This window comes from Poeciliopsis prolifica, unplaced genomic scaffold (assembly GCF_027474105.1).
Source record: "Poeciliopsis prolifica strain line A6 unplaced genomic scaffold, Auburn_PproV2 SCAFFOLD017, whole genome shotgun sequence".
NCBI lineage: Eukaryota > Metazoa > Chordata > Actinopteri > Cyprinodontiformes > Poeciliidae > Poeciliopsis > Poeciliopsis prolifica.
The window spans coordinates 246,106-263,884 of NW_026562392.1; the positions used below are offsets into that span (position 1 = coordinate 246,106).

Consider the following 17,779-nt stretch of genomic DNA (forward strand, 5'->3'; position numbering starts at 1 on the left):
CTTAAAATTTGTTTCATTTTTGGAATTTTCTTCCCACCAAAGTGTTATTGGCCTGAACATAATTATAGCCTTACTCAATGTGATCAAATTAGCCAGATGCTTTAGAAGCAATGACTTCACCTGTCCCCACATTGTCAAACGTTATTTACAATCCTGATTAATTTGGCATTTTTTTGTAATATGTGCAATAGCTGTAGGGTTGAGCAGATGTTACCCCGGAGCACCACTTCATTATTAATTGTAGAAATGCTGATTGACTATATTGACAACTTCCTGCTTTTAATTGATATATAGAAAATAAATCCAGTTTTTGGGTTAACTAGCAGCTTACATATTTATTTTGTTGGAAATTATCATCAGGTTTGATTCGATAATAGTTTCTCTTTGCATCTAAAAACTAACTTGTCTGATTCAAAGTGCAGTAAAGTTGAGAGGAAGGAAGGTACAGTCCCTGCAGTCTATCTGAAGAGTGTCATCATACTTGTACAACTCTTGCTTAGAGACTAATAGATTTAAATATTAATTTGTTCCTGTATCCATTAGAATAATAAATGAGGTCGGTACAGAGTTTACAGTCACACTGTTGATGCTCTGATTTCCATTTTATTCTGCAATCTGTAATATGTGTTTTAAGTAAATAATATGTGTATTTTGGCTTTTGTGGTGTCAGCATTATTTTCTTGATGAATTGGACCACATGTTTGTAAAATATTGTTTATATCAATGTACACTTACCATCCTTATTAAAATGTTTGGGGATATTTTAGGAGTCTTATGTCTACAGGTTCCAAAACTGAAAAGTTGTTATTTTGTATCTAAAGTGCCTCAAAGCAGAATCTATCAATGTCAAATCACTGTCTTAAAAAAAAAAAAATAAGAGCAAGGAGAATATCAGTCCAAACCTTTATGTTTATGTTTCAATTCTCACATCTTCTTGTCACCCCTCAACTGATATCTTGCTAATAAAAATGTATGAAATCCCAAAAACCTTCCACAAAATAAGTTATCTTTGACAGAGAACACAAACATCTCCAAGGACAACATAATCAACATTACGCAACATTTTAAAGTGTTAGACCTGCCAAAGCACGCACTGTCACAACCCAGGGCTGACACCACATCAAATGCAGCTCAGGTTTTTAGAGCACCTAAGGCAGGAAAAGCTGCAAACACAACCAGGCATTGATGTCAGGTAGATGGACAGAAAGATGCAGCTGATGTTCTTGCTATCGATTCCGGAGTGAAGCGGGTGCGTGCGAGTGAAGGCTCGAGCAGTCTCACAGCTCTTATCAACATGACAAGGACGACTTCTCAGACTCCAATTTCTTTTCCAAATATTAACTCATTAATCATAGCTGCCGACCGAGATGGATTTTAATTTTACTCAGAACATGTCTTGTTCCAACCCCCAACCCAACTCCCCATCACAACAAGATTGGATTTTTGTCCTTGTTTTGTCTCTGTCGCTCCCTCTTCCACTGCTCTGCTTCCAAAACTTGTAGTTAGCAGTGACAGCTGGAAGGTGACTGCAATCAATAACATTCAACAGTCACCAGGTTGTTAAGTGTCAAATGAAAGCTTGTATTCAGATATTGACCGGCAGTCCAGTGTTTTATGCTTAACATAAGTTTAGCTTTATTCTCTTATATGTTCTTCAAATTGGATGAAGACTCGTCTTCAAAATAAAACATAACAAAAACAAAAAACCAGGCAAAGCCAGGATGATCAATGCAGGGTCTTGGTGAAATCTTAAGGGTCTATTGACTACAGTGGGATAACGATCGGTGGGGAAGGAGATGTAGTAAAGAAACAGCATAGAAATTTCAATTTCTCCTTTTACTTTGCTGGTGGTCCGTCCGTCCGTCCGTCCGTCCGTCCATCCATCCATTTTTTAAGTCGACTTAAAGCTTTATTTCTCTCAGGGTTTTGTTACAAACATAAGAAAACTCCATGCACCCTCAGCAGGGTCCTGGAGGGTGCATGGGAGTTCACCCAACCAGTCTACATGTGCTTTGTGGACTTGGAGAAGGTGTTCGACTGTGTCCCTCAGGGTGCCCTGTGGGGGGTTCTCCGGGAAGGTGGGGTACCGGGCCCTTTGATACGGGCTGTCAGGTACCTGTATGACCGATGTCAAAGTCTGGTCCGCATTGCCAGCAATAAGTCGGGCTCGTTCCCGGTGAGGGTTGGACTCCGCCAGGGCTGCCCTTTGTCACAGATTCTGTTCATTACTTCTATGGACAGAATTTCTAGGCGCAGCCAGGGCGTTGAGAGGATCCGTTTTGGTGGCCTTAGGATTGCATCTCTGCTTTTTGCGGATGATGAGGTCCTATTGGCTTCATCGAGACGTGATCTGCAGCTCTCGCTGGAGCGGTTCGGAGCCAAGTGTAAAAGCGGCCAGGATGAGGATCAGTGCCTCCAAGTCTGAGACCATGGTCTTGAGTTGGAAAAGGGTAGAGTGCCTTCTCTGGGTCGAGGTGTTCCCGACCCAGAGAACTTGACCCAGAGAACTTGATTCCCGACCCAGAGAACTTGACCCAGAGAACTTGAACTTCTCCACTTCTCCAAGTGTTCACGAATGAGGGAAGAAGGGAGCGGGAGATCGACAGGCGGATTGGTGCAGCGTCCGCCGTGAAGCGGGCACTGTACCAGTCCGTCGTGGTGAAGAGAGAGCTGAGTCAAAAAGCGAAGCTCTCGATTTACCGGTCGATCTACGTTCCTACCCTCATATATGGTCATGAGCTTTGGGTAATGACCGAAAGAACAAGATCGCGGATACAAGCGGCCGAAATGGGTTTTCTCCATAGGGTGGCTGGGCTCTCCCTTAGAGATAGGGTGAGAAGCTCGGTCATCTGGGAGGGACTCAGAGTAGAGCCGCTGCTCCTGCACATCGAGAGGAGCCAGTTGAGGTGTCTCCGGCATCTCGTCAGGATGCCCCCTGGACGGCTGCCTGGTGAGGTGTTTCGGACACGTCCCGCTGGGAGGAGGCCCCGGGGAAGACCCACGCTGGAGGGACTACGTCTCTCGGCTGGCTTGGGAACGCCTCGGGATTCCCCCGGAGGAGCTGGAGGAAGTGGCTGGGGAGAGGGAAGTCTGGGCCTCCCTTCTTAAGCTGCTACCCCCGCGATGGATGGATGGATGGATGGATGGATGGATGGATGGATGGATGGATGGATGGATGGATGGATGGATGGATGGATGGATGGATGGATGGATGGATGGATGGATGGTCTAAAAATTTTTTTTGAAAACAAATTAATTATCTGCAAATAATATGCCATTTTCGAATGTCTGTTTTGTAATAGCGACTAGAGACTTAGTCATGTAATTTCCTTATCACTAGATTTGTGTTTATTTGATTTCTATTCAAGACACTTTGATAATAATTACTATATATTTAATATCTGCGGCTATAGAGTATTATTTGTTTACATTTTTGGTCAGTGGTGTGCCTCATGATTCTTTCTATGAAAACAATGTACCTTGGCTCACAAAAGGTTGAAAAACATTGCTTTAGAACACGAGTCAATGAGTAGATGTGTTCCAATTCACCATCAAAATATAATAAAATCCCAGAAAAGGTGATTGCATTGTGTTGCACAAAATCAGCAACACAAATGGCTCTAAGACCCCACTTTGAACACTCTTCCTCTCCAAATTCAAAACAACCTGCAAAGTTTTATAATTTTGTCATATCATGTTCCGAAACACTTAAATTACTCAAAAAGTGATCAATTAATAACATAAAATAGCTTGAAAATATTTAAAGCTTCATAATGAGCCTAAGAAAAGACACATTGGTTCTCTTTACACTGCGGTAATATTCCAAACAAGAATGTTGCAAACATGTCCTCTTGACATGAGATGAGATTACATGGGTTAGTCAGTAAAACATAATGTTAACTCAAAGGTAATCAAACACACACAATTCAGACAATAGCAACAAATATGTGGTTAAATCCCCCATGAGAACATTGAAACTTACAGGGTTCAGTAGGTAATCAGCAACAAAGAGGAGATTACCTGTCGCTCTCATCCCAGGATATACAGGTGTGGTTGGTCGTGCCCTGCAAATGAGGAACAGGGAAACAGAATCATCACAATGAGTTTAAGTTCAACTGGGCATGCGCTTTGAAATCTGAAAGGACTTTAGAACAGACATGAAGTTTTTTACTGACATTGTATAGGTGGGAGAACTCGATCACAATAGGTGTAGAGAGGGAAGCAGGGAGGGGCTTGATGGTCACTGACAAAAGCTTAGAGTTGAGGATAGTGTTGTTTCTGCAAAACAACAACAACAAAAACAATAAATGCCACAATAACCTGAAATATCAAATTAAAAGAAGTTGTGCACTAATGGCTTATGCACTCATGGTCACTGAACTTGTTCTTGTTGCTAACTGATGAGTTTTCCTCCTGGTTTCTAAAACACCAAAGCAGCTATTGATAATCCACCAGATTATAATTGAGAATCAAAAATAAAAATAAATGTTTTTATTGCTGGTAGTGACAAATAATGTTTAGGTTATCGTCTGTAAATTATTATTATTTTTTAGAATACTAACATTACTTTTTAATTCCTCATGATAACAAATCCTTTTGTAGTATGTGGTTTCAGGGTCTGGTTTTGAAAAGATTGATGAGGCTTTCTAGTATTTAGTTATGTTTCCAGACATTAGAACCAGACCTTGAGTGGAAAGTTCAAATGTGTTAGGAAAAGTAATGTTCTTCTCCCCAAATCTGAATTACATTTCTTTGCAAAAGCTTTTCTGAATTGCATTGTCTGCCTTCATATGAACTATCAATCATGTTGCAAAAGACAATGTGGGAAAATGTAATGCACAGAAACCAAAATGACCAAACATGGTCAACAGCCCCCTGTTGTTTTCTGCTCACTCACATCATCATGGTGTCCTCTCCCCATAATCAAACTCTCAACTCTTAGCAGCACAATCAGTCAACTTAAACATTTGTGTCACCTAGTCTCTTGCTCCAGACTCATCTCATTTTCCCTGAGAGGTGCATTAAATGTAGAACAGGAAAGAGGTTAGGAATCAAAAGCCAGTAAAGATGAGAAATACAGAATGAGGCAGAGAACTGAAAAAATGACAGAAATCCAAAGTTTAGCAAAAGATACATTGGAGGGGTGGAATTTGTGTCTGTCTCATTTTCCTGCTGCATATGTTACCCGTAGATTATATGCTTTTAGCACATTATCATAATGGACATCTATTTCCAAGTGTCAGCACAGCTGTATGTAGCTGGTTAGACTCAGAAACTCATTTGCATGTATTTATGTCCATTAACTTAAAAATATCTTCCCATCTCATTGGAAACTGCCTTATTTCAACTTTACTACAATGTAAGAAATTGTGGACAGGAGATTTTCAAGTTATGTTTAATTTAGTCACCTTTTTGTTAATTCAAAATTGAAATTGTCCCCATTTTGCATTAATGTAAAAGATATTGAAATAAAGTAGAAAAATTAAAATTAAAACATGTCAATGTCTTAGTTGAAAATTCTTTCAAATTTCTACAGTGAATTTACTGTTTTTTATTTTTACAGATTTCTTTTACAGAAAACATAATTTTCTTTTAGAAAATTATGTTTTCTAAATTATATTTTAGAAAACATAATTTATTTTCTAAAATATAACCTAGAGCTTGTATCTAAATCATTTCCAAGTAGCTGAAACTCATCCAGGGAAGTTCAAATTACTTTTCAACAAATCCTAAAATAATTCCAGTGTTGAAAATGTCACAATGGTTCATGTGAACACCATTCTTCATCCTTAAAAGCAGTATCATAATTTCAGAAGATGATTAATTGCGTACATGTCCATCCCCTTTAGTCCTACCTTTGCAGAGCCAAAATGCTGCCCAGGTTCCTGTAGAGAACAACGCCGGTTACAAAGGTCGAGTCATCGTCTGCTTCTGTGTTTGGGAGGAGCAGAAATGAGGACACGGTGAGCCGGCAGGTCAAAGTCATAAAAAGACTGCTGATGCATTCTGAATAGTTGAGTGTGTAAGAAGAGAGCAGGTCATCCATGCTGCCTCTGCGCCTACAGCCAAACAACACCAACACACCTCACACCTGAGACACACATGTCAAGGAAACCTAAATATATTTCATCATTTTCATAGATTTTTAGTAAATGAATAGATGGTTTATTTGCCTGTTCAAGAATCTTTTTTTAGTTTCATGTTCTTTTCCAAATGTGGCCACTTTTGATGTCTTTCATAAAGAAGAGACTGTCAGAGAGCAGGTTGGCTGTTGTGATTTAGCTTTTAGCATCAACAGCGCTACACTGCATGTATGAACTGAGTCAGTCAGAATGTTCAGGAAATGAATAAGAACATGTTGCATGAAATAATTTTACAGCTGAGCGTTTTAGGGACTTAACCATTTCCAACCTAAAAAAACTAACACTGCTGCACTATAGATATCAGCTGATTTAAAGTAGAACTTCTGACATTTTTATAAACCCTCTAAAAAAGCTGTAAATCTGTCCATTGCCCATTAGGTACCATACTTTTAGACTTTTCTGTGTGTGTAAAATGCATCTCTAATGGTGTGTCCTCTAAAGGCTGCAATTCCAAATCCATTGTTTCCATACAAACCTCTCAGGCTGTACATAACCTTATACACCAAACCCTTCAACAGGTTTTGGCAGAGAAATAATTGCTGTTTTTTTTTCGTTTATTTGTTTTTTTCAGTCTTAACAATTTTACAACTTTTTATAAGTCAAAAAATATTTTTTTAAATTCACACATAGAATCTCAACACACACAATACATTCATCCGATCATTATTTGATTCAACATATTCATAATTTTCATGATTACTTAGTTTTGTCTTCTTAGTGCTTGGAGTTGAGCACATTTTGTTGACTTCTGTTTCTCCATTTATTGTTTTAAAATTGAAAACCGGTTCCCAGTGGAGTAAAGAAACTGACCACAGATTAAAAAAACCTTTGTGAACTTGGAGCCAGTTTGTTCTAAATATTCCCCTGATTCATGCTTCTCCATCATGCTGGAAAAAACAGCAATTATGATCAAACTAAATGTAGATGATAAGAAAAAGTCACTCATAGAAAATCCTAATGTTATGCCAGCTTTAGGAGGCAGTCCACTTCCTTAAAATGTCATTTGTATTCACCAGTGTTGTATAAAGTACTGAAATCTCGGAGTCAAGTAAAAGTATAGGTACCGCTCCAAAATATGACTTTGGTAAAAGTAAAAGTCACTGATTGAAATGTTACTTGAGTTAAAGTCTTAAAGTATCTGAAATGTCTTGTACTTAAGTATGGAAATTACTGTAACAATGGATGTACTCAAGTAATGTAATGAAAAGAACAAGTAAAAAGTAAAACAAGGCAAATGCAGTTTGAATGACATTTTTTATATTTTGGTAAACTTGTCAAATACACTTAATGTACACAACCAAGTGCAGACAAAATGAAACCTACTAATAGATAAACCTGCAGGCATCATTTAGTTAAGAAAAGTGGGTGCTTTACCTACACCAAAAGGTTAACTTAACCTGCTTTACAACTGCTTAACCTGCTTTAGGTTAACTTAACCTGCATTACAACTGAACCAGCTTCTTAGTAAACCCTCCAGGACAGAAAATACAAAGTTTCTATAAGCCTCAAGTTTTCCCTTTCAGTAAGGTCGGTGCTGAAAATGAGAAAAATAAATAGTGGCCAAAATGCAGCCAACATGAAGAAAAAAACCCGTTACGATTACCCTATTTCACAAACTATTATGCAAAAGAAAAAAGAATTGGGAGGGAAATGCTGCTTATTTGGCATCTGAAGAGGGAGAGCTTTTTAGTTAACTTGGTGTTCAATGGGAGAAGTGAAACAGACCTCTTGAAGCTGGCACACACCTACTCAAATAATTCAGCAAATAGTCTGATTGGTTAGTGCTCAGATGGTGCCATTAAAATTTTCGTTTTAATGGCAGCTTTGGTTTCCGAGATATTAAAAATGATTTTTTTAGGCCATCCAAAATATATACTTTTTAAGATTACAATTACAAAAAATATTGAGTATGACTACTTCATACTCAATATTTTGTGTCGTGAATTTTGTGTCAGTTGGTCACAAGGCAAGAAATCTATTTCCATTAGTTTCTCAGGAGAGTTAAAATTTGTTGGGTCTCCCTGAGTGAACCTCCGACACCTTGAGGAAGGGGGAGACCTAAAGAACGGCTGGCAGAAATCAGCGTCCACGAATCGGATCAACCTTGAGCTAGATGCCGCTCACACCGGATATCGGAATAGCCAAAATCCAAATTGAAAACAACTTTGCTGCGTTTGTTTTAACGGCACAAACCTGCACAAACCTGCACAAACCTGCAAAATGAACAAGCCCACTTTGGTTTGTTTTGGAGCAAAATGCGGGGATGGTGAACTCTGGATGGTCTAAAAAATCATTTTAATATCTCGGAAACCAAAGCTGCAAAAACGAACATTTTAACGACACAGACCAAACGGAGAACTAACCAATCAGACTGTTTGCTGGACTTTTTGACGTAGGTGGGGAGGAGCGAAACCTGTGCATCCTATTGGTGATGATGAACAAGCCCAGGCAAGCAGGCTTTGTTGCAGTCGATCAGTAGGTGGGATCAAAATATTGGCGTTTTTCTCTCGCTTTTTTGTAACGAGTAACTAAACCACACATTGAAAATGTATCGGAGTAAAAGTATGTAATTAAGTTCAGAAATGTAGTGAAGTAAAAGTAAAAGTTATCAAAAATTTTCATACTTGAGGAAAGTATGAAGTACTCCAAAATATACGTAAGTAAAGTAGTGAAGTATTTTTACTTCGTTACTATACAACACTGGTATTCACTACAAAATTATTCAACCTTTCAGCAAGGAAGTTTTTATAATTTTTGTGTTATGGTTCTGACTTTCATAGAGATAAATGGCCGCCCATCCAATAGGCTTTCAGCCTCAGAGAAACTGCCCTGGCAGGATAGTATCCTCCCTGGGAGCTGAGTCTGCTGGAGAAGACAAAGCTGAGAGAATGACCCAGAGCAGAAGCCCAGGCTGGTTCCAACAAAGTAAACAGCATCCTACCTGAGCAGAAGAATTCCTCTTCCTGTTCTGATGATTAGGTTTTCAGGCATTATGTTGTATCTGATCTTGAGGCCCTTCTCTCTTTGACCCATTTCTCTGAATTTGTTCAAACTTTCCCTTATGACAAGTATTTCGAAAATCCTAATTATTTCCAAAAAATTCTATGTTCAGAGAGAGACAATAGTCAAATCTGTTTTTTATCAAAAGGGTTCTGTCCATCTCCATCTCCAGTAGTCATTGGGTGGTCTATCACAGGGCCGCCCAGATGTCTTGTAAAGCAGAACTGTTGTCTGATCGACTCACTCATACCTAAAGGACCATTTTAGAAAACCCATTTACCTAATGGTGGCAGGATGCTGGAGAACCCTGAGAGAACTCATCCAAGCACAGGGAGAATAGTTCTACCAACTGTGCCACTGTACAGCACAAGAGCTTGAACTTCCTGCGGGACTTTCTGGGTGTTCTTTTTGGAAAGAACTGGCCAGCTTCTTGTCTAAGGCAGCTGTTCTACTGCCTCACTGTAGAAGCAGATGTATCACACCCAACTCATGCTACGCAAGTTTTCCAGGGTGGATACCAGGTTCTTGAGAGCTCTCTTTTGCAGTAGAAGATTCTAAAACATTTTTCACTTCAGTTATGCATCCCAAATTGAATTTTTGATGATCCAAAATAAATAAATAAATAAATAAATAAAAATTCAGCTTTTGCTTTCTTGTATGTATTTAGATGCAAAGAAGGGATGTTTAACCCCAGTCTGACATCGATTGTCAGTAAGATTTCAATATCTGTTTTTAAAGTACCAAAGGCAAAAAAAAGAAAAAAAACTTTCACACAAACAAGATCATTGTGACTCCACAACAATCCAAAAACAATGGGCACTCACATTTTAATGAGTGTAAAAACTTGTATCTTCTATTCAGAAAATTCCTCCAGAGGTCTCTGGACACTGTGCCGGTAAGAGGCCCACAGTGATCCGAGCTGCTACTAAACATGGCTTTAGCTTTCATAAATTTCCCTATTTCAGAGCAGTAAGGAAGGAGATCTGTCAAAACTTGACAACTGGACTCAACAGTAGCATTGGGCTGAAACGAGACCCAAACTGTAGGAAAACATGCCTCCATCTGTCGGGCCATCTCAAGACATCCAACTCTTCTGCTCCAGCACACTATATTGCAGCCTGGAAGCGCACAGCAGTGTGCCAGGCAGCATGCAGAGACAGTGCCTCCCAGGCAACAGCTGAGCTCCCATGGGCATCACAGGGGAACCAAGCAATATGTGTGGGAGTGTGAGGGGGATGAAGTATTATGTATCCTGCTTATACACTCTCTGGCCACACCATGCAATATGCTCAGCCAGATCGAGTGTGCCCAACAATAACTAGTCTGGAGGGATTCTAATCAATTGATTCTGAGTTTGTCTGCAGGGTCAGTGGGTCAATGAATCAACAAAATAACTTCACAATCTTCTGTCTGCAAGTAAAACTCAGAACCAATTGGTTCAGAAAGGAAAGACCAAATGTAAAACTAAAACATACATTTGCTTATTCTGAGCAGGCATAAAGCATATGGAATCAACACTGAAATAAAAAGATATCTATACCAGTATGAACCAATTCTTTGTAAATTCAGAACAAAACTTTAAGTAAGTGAGGAAATCATTTCTAAAGCAACAATGCATGTTATATATTATTTATATTTGTATATGCATATAAAAATACATATGTACATATATATATTTATGTCAGTATGGTAAAATGACATACTGACATACTTTACACACAGAGGAGTGCCAAAATAAATTTCATTATTTATATTAGGTTAGAAAGTGTAATATTTAGATATGTTTCTTATCATTTAAACATATAAATAAATTGTGAGACTCCAGTTACTATCAAGCAACAAATGATTAGAACCTTATGGTTTTTTGTTTTTGTTTTGCTTTTTTAATACAGTCTTGCAAATTAGCATACTTTGCTACAGTAATGGAGGTCCATCACCATTTTGTTAGATTCCTTTCAAACATCCCGAAATAAAATACCAAAGCCTTTTCATCAATGTGAACAAGTGAAAATCGTATCCATAATGTGCTGGCTGATGGTGGAACATTACTGCATAGGAGACACATCCCACAGTCAGCGAGGAAATTACCTTTAATTGCACCTGATTGGATCCAGTTGACTCTTGATTAGGAATGACGGGCTCATTAGTATGCTTCTTGTTTTCAAGGGTCTCAACACTAAACACCCAAAAGTGCTCTTTAGCAAAGGAATGAGACAGGCCAGTAGATGGGAAACAAACTGCCAGTTTGTCAACATAGAAGGATTAGGATTCACTAAAACACACTTTTTTTCAAGAAAGTTGTAAAAATTGAAAACTGCATGCAGAAAGTTCCAATCAATTAAAAACAAAATTTTTCTGTGAGGGAGTAATAATTTTTCACAAATATTATTGACTCAGAGAAGTCCAACTTGTGTCAGTAACTGGTTGTTAGTTTTACAGATACATTTAAAATGTCTGCCTTTGGGGTGTTGAGCAGTAAAGTAATTAAAGTCACTAAAGGTCTATTACTTTGCACGGAAAGATTAATTTCACAATCAGTTGTTCTGGAGCAGTCAATACACCCATCAGCGGTCAGTTTCCTGCATGGTTTTAATTTTTCCCTCTTTTAACACGCCACAGTTAAATGAAGAGAATCCATCTTAACCTCCAGCCTAAAGGAAGATTAGTGGGTTAATTAATTAACACAATAACTTCACAATCTTCCGCATCAAGTAACCTGATTTCTGATAGCTTTTTTTTTTTTTTTTTTTTTTTAAATAACAGTCCTGGTCGCTTCAACCTAAACATGAGAGTCAGGGTGAGTGAATAGTGTTGAAAGACAACATTTCCTCTACATTCTGTATGGCCAGCTTCATGTACTCAGCTTCACTTACTGGTTTTTGTACCACCCAAATAGAAAAAAGATAACCTTTTTTGTGTTTGGGTGGTTGTGGGAGAGCATGCCATGCATGTTTTGTCACAGCTTTCTGCTTCGCATCACCTATTGAACTTGCTTTGTCAGTTTGAGTCAAATGTCTTTTTCAAATTCAATGTTGAACTTTTGTAGCCAGATAATTTGGAAAATTGACCTTATACTATGGAACCTGACAATAGATAAAGATTTATAAATGACAGAAAAAACCCCCGCAATAAATATAAATTCCTAAGAATGTAAATAGAGTACAACAATAATCAAAAAGTTATCATTTTTTCTGTTGTAATATTTGTGTCATCTAATTCAAACAGACTGTGATCTGTTCATCAGAAATAGCTAGTAACCATATTCTGGGATCGACGAATATTGGCTCCATCCTTCATTAGGGTCCTTTTTGCATTAAGCTGCTGCATGAGTGAAGTACTGAAATCTCTTGTTATTCTGTCTCCCATTCTTTCAGAACTTTGTCACAGAACAGAGGGAAAAACAAACCTTGATGCTGTCATTTTTAGCTGACACCAACTGATAATAATGTTAATAATAATAATAACAATAATAATAATAATAATAATAATAATAATAATAATAATAATTTCCAACATGCATCTCTCTCCTCCCTCCGTTGTTTATGTTTTTGTTTCTGCATAGTGTTACAGATGAGATGTTTCTCAAGAGGAAAGCAACAATTTATGTTTTTTACTATGTAAAATTATAAAAATAAAGTGTTATATCTTACAGAAAAAAATGGGTCTTATTAGAGTAAGGCATTGATGACATCACTGATCATAACATAACCCTGTTTATCTTGTTTTCTGAATCTCATAGCATCATAATTTAGCCTCAGATTGAAGTTATGACAAGAAAAGCAGTGCTTCTCATCCAAGGACTGCCCTGAGAAAATAAAAATGACAATTTGGACTCAGGTTTTCCAATTACTTCAAATAGGCTCTGGTGTATACAATCCAGCAGTTAGTGTAGCAGACTGTTCTTAATGTCTGTTATGTCTGTGAAATAAAGCAGTTTATTACATTTCACTAAACACTTGTTTAGTGTTGAGGGACATAATTTTACTCCATAAAGTCCTGACCTAACCTGACCTAACCTGATCAAGCACCCTAATTCCAAATTACAGCAAATAATGAGAGCCAGACTTCTTGCCCAACATCAGTGTCTGACATCTAACATCCTATTAAGAAAAAAAGGTTAGAAATCCCCAGAAACAGACTTGTAAACCTTGTGAAGTGTGTTCCAAGAAGAGTTGAAGCTCTAAGCATGATATTAAAAATGATGTAAAATTATGTGTCATATGTTTTTACTGAATATCCTGAAGTTTGTGTGTCTTGAACCTGAAGATTGACCTTAATTCTATTTCTCAATTAAAGTTCTTCTCAAAGAATATGACCTTATCATTTCTCATGAGCACAGCATGCATCATATTGTCTGAAGTGCTCCATATTGAGCCTGTACATCAATGGTCACACTCACTTCTATTGTATATTATAAAAGACAGATGGGTGAGATTATAAAGTTTAATTAACTAGAAGTAAATGATACAAATTGTTTGAATATTTGGTATTTTATTTGCTGGGGGACCAGGTTTGCTCCTGCCACCTTGTTGTGATTGGTTGCTTCATCTCAACCAATATCAACTATCAACACTGAGTTGATATCAAGGTGTCTAGCATCACTTACTGCTCGATTAAGTTCAACCAGATCTCTTTGAGAGTCGGGCTGAACTGTTGTAGTTCAGGGAGCTGTTATTGTTCGCTTGTTAAACTTTCCAGAATATTTTCCCCCCAATTTATAAACTGTGAAAACTTATTCTGGAAAGCTTGGAAAAAACACAAATGGAGTGTTTCCTTGCTGAGATTTCCTCATTAAAACTGAGTATGCATTAAGAAACAGACTATCAAATAATGACCCTACACACAGAGAAAACCGAGGGGCTAATAAAGGAATTTTTTTTTGATCAAAGAGAAGTTTCATCAGTTTGTATTTATTAACAAACACGTATATGGGATTTTCCCACACAGTAAGAGTAAGTTTGCTTTAAAGTCACGTTTGGATAATTCTCTTTGTGTGTTAGCAAGAATAAGCATCTGAATGCTGCTATTTGCATTTCAGTGTCATCAGATTGTGAAGGCATGCAGGCAGGCTTTGTGTTAACATCTTTAAAAAAATATTTTTGGAAGACAACAAGCCTTTGTTCTGCAGCCACAGAGCAGTGGTTGACGTAGAATCCTTCCATTCTCCTGCATGTTTTATGTGCAACACTAAATCCAAGCGTTTATCTAAGTGGGGGGCTTTGTTCTGCAGATTAATAGATGTAAACACTGTTTTACAAATTATCTAATTGTCACTATGTGTCTACTTTTCTGTGCTGACAAACACATACAAAGAAACACACACGTAGTTCTGCTCTCAAATACAGGGTAGACTGTATTTGAGATAAAACTCTGTTAAGCTCTCTGTTTAACAGAGTTATCAGTTATCTGATATCAGATTTTGAAGAATGTTTGGAATTTACATTTTTAAGAGCATCCATCAAGCAGCATTTACCAGACTTTCCAGTGGACAGGATGTTCTTTGGAATGTTGACTCTGTCCTCAGAGTTCCGAGCCCAGTCCACCATTCCTCTCCAGCCCTTCATAGGGAAGTTGAAGTCAGCCTGATCCATCACAGGACGCTTATGGATGCTCAAAACTGTAATCGACAGAATAGTGACTGTATGTAAGCCTTCAAAAATTTCAACATTGCTATAAAAGTCAGCACTCTCTCTTTCAACACATTATTAGGATTATTGTTGAACTGAACTGAATCATAACATCTCCTGGGTACAAGCTGCATTAAATCTGAGCCTGGGAGATGACAGCCTGCTTCTACCCCGTTCTCTTCAAGTATTTTGGTGAGAAAGATAAAAGATTTTTCTGATCAATTAAAAAGTTTTTTTTTTCTTATCCCTCTAAACGTTTTTAGAGGGATCTTCAAGTTTTCATGGATTAAAAAGTGCATGTCAGGGACTGTAAAAACTTGGGGTAGGGCCCTTTATCAAGTTTGTGAACAGGTTAGAATACACAGGAAAAATAAGCCAAAAATGCAAATTTTTATTTATGATTTTTTATTCATGAATAAATAAATAAATAAATGCAAGAGATCTTTGTTTGAAAGAGGCTAGTATACTGACAAACAAACCTGTTCTGGACATATCTGACTAATTACATTCTTTATAGCTTGACTTCTTTTATGAGAGTAAAAGTAAAAACTTTAATGACAGTGTGGAATATTCTTGGAGGAGTGAAGCATCCTTTACATAGCATGGCTCATGTTTAATATATAGGAGGAGGAGAGGTCAGCCAGCTCCAGACACTGAGCTAAACACGACTCTTCTGATGGCTCAATCCCACATGTACTCCTCCAGTCGAGATCAAGTTTTTATCTAGAGGTAAAAGTAACCAGCGGCCTCTGTGAGGATTATTTCATGTTCATGCCTTTTTAAATGAAAAGTTGAACATCTGTAGCCAATAGGTAATGCAGAAAAACAGCAGGTAGTTGTAAATTTGGATTCAAAATCTTAAAGGAAACATAATTCCTCACCATTCTGCTTGTATCGCTATTTTCTGCGATACAAGCAGAACATAGTGTAAAAGTAAAATAGAATGCAAAATAAAGTGTTTCTCCATAAGAAAGAAAATACAACTGAAACAAGAGAAAAATGAAAACAAACATTCTAATCTAAATCAAGCAAACTTTCCTACGATCTCACAGATCAGCCAACATTACAACGGATAGGTCACACATCAGATCACTCCTCTGAGCCTTTCAATTTCAACAACAAAGTGTTGTTTTAACACACCTGTTCATTCCATAACACACAAAAAGCAACACTCAGCCTATCACAGTCAGCCAGTGATCCACTTAAAGAAAACAACTGAGTAAACATTTTCTGATGTTTTGATAAATTAAAAGTCTAAAATTGAAACTCAAGCTCAGGTTCACTTTGTCTTGAGACTAAAAATATCTTTATAATAAATGTGTTACACAGGACTGTGATGCAAATGAAATATAAATACGTCAATTGATTAAAATAAATCAATTTATTTTCTTTAAAATAAAACTAATTTTTGTGAAAATAAATTGATTTATTTTCATTAAAGCCATTGCTGTTAGCTCTAACAGTGAATGAGTTCTTAACTGCACAACATTGTTTCAGGAATTTTGTTTTAAGTCAGGTGATATTATGTCAGGGGATATTTTTCAAACAGAAGTTTTTAGAGAAAGAAAAGCAGCAAAAAGAAGATGCTTTTGATAGACAGATATAATGTGTGAAATTGAAACTAACCTAGGTTATCGGTGACTTCATACAGGTCACGGAACTCTTTCATCCTTAAGCCAATGACGTCCACAAAGTCCTCCATGAGACGGAACAGCTCCTTGATGTTGGAGCCCAACTGAGAAAACAGACACGAGAGTTGGAAAGAAGGAAAAGATAAGGAATATGAGATGAATATTCTTAGCTGCTGCTTAAGTATAAAACACACAAAATACCACTGTTGCTTGTTGATTGAGAACCATGCTGTGTCTCACACCAGACTGCAACCAGCTTTACCTTCACTTTGTACAATTGTTCGCGTTAATAGCTATATGTTTCCAGTGTTAGAGGTGTTTTATTTAACATTTGTCTCAGTCTGCAATGAGATTTATTTTTCCCCAGATTTAAGAGTAATAGATACATGTCATTTAAACCGAGCTTAAACAAATGATGGTTTATGCTGAATTCTTTGGTCGACTTTTGCTTTAGAAAAATAAAAACTGGCTTATGAAATGGTTTAAGAAACCTAGCTGGTTTATTAAATGCTTCTCCTCCACCTGCATGGTGACAGTCCTGGCACAGCCACCTGTATACTGATGGATGCAGCAGATGGAGGAGTGGGTGTTTGCCTTGAGTCAGTTCCTCATTAGCTAAAGCTATTTCTATCTTCTCATCTGTCCTTTCTCCTCAACACTTTCTGTCTGAAAAGACACAGGTGGGCTGTTCTGACATAGTTTCACTCATCAGCTTTAGGGTTGTCATTACTGAAGACAGAGTTCAACGGGGAAGGAAATTACAAACAAAGCAAAACTGTTTGAGAGAGGGTGGTTCTCACCAGTTGTGCTTCTTCCCATCTGTCCCGGTTCTCTTCCATCAGCAGATTGCTCACTGTCTGCACAAAGTTCTACGAAACAAAAATGAAATGTTTTTCAATCACTCAGGTTGAAATGTATTTTTTAAGTATGTTTAAGATTTATGCCCCACTATCTGGTCTTACTTGGAACTCCAAAAGGTAATAACACTACCTTCAACAATGTCCAATTATATTCCTACAGTACACAATCCTGAAACAAAAACCAACTAATGAATGTGGACCAACCTTAAGTCGGTCAAAATATATGATTCTTTAGCCACTTTGTTCCCTTGAGAAGTGCGTTTGTATTTTCTTTTCGTACGTTACAACATGCATCAAATCCTATCAAATTTTGTTGTAGGCTGCTTTGCCATCTTGGATATCAAACTGTTAGCATGTCATAGCAGTCATGACACTAACATACAGCAACAGTGTCTTCAAACTGAGGCCACAGAGTTGTTCCAAGATAGTCATGGATTAATACTTGGTGGATATGAATTACAAGAACATTTAAGACATTTAAATTGATTAATTATAAAGTACAGAAAAGCAAAATATTG

General features: G+C 37.5%; 1 protein-coding gene across 9 annotated transcripts in view; it reads right to left on the minus strand.

The window, feature by feature from the left end:
* Nucleotides 1-17,779, minus strand: part of adgrb1a (adhesion G protein-coupled receptor B1a) — a 178,769-nt gene that overhangs the window by 64,982 nt on the left and 96,008 nt on the right. For all 9 annotated transcript variants that reach the window (XM_055041770.1, XM_055041773.1, XM_055041766.1 and 6 more), the window contains 6 exons: nt 17,202-17,270; nt 16,397-16,505; nt 14,617-14,760; nt 5,856-5,931; nt 4,176-4,278; nt 4,021-4,064 (listed from right to left, as the gene is read on the minus strand). In XM_055041770.1, the coding sequence (XP_054897745.1) occupies nt 4,021-4,064; nt 4,176-4,278; nt 5,856-5,931; nt 14,617-14,760; nt 16,397-16,505; nt 17,202-17,270 (545 nt within the window). The remainder of the gene's footprint in view (nt 1-4,020; nt 4,065-4,175; nt 4,279-5,855; nt 5,932-14,616; nt 14,761-16,396; nt 16,506-17,201; nt 17,271-17,779) is intronic.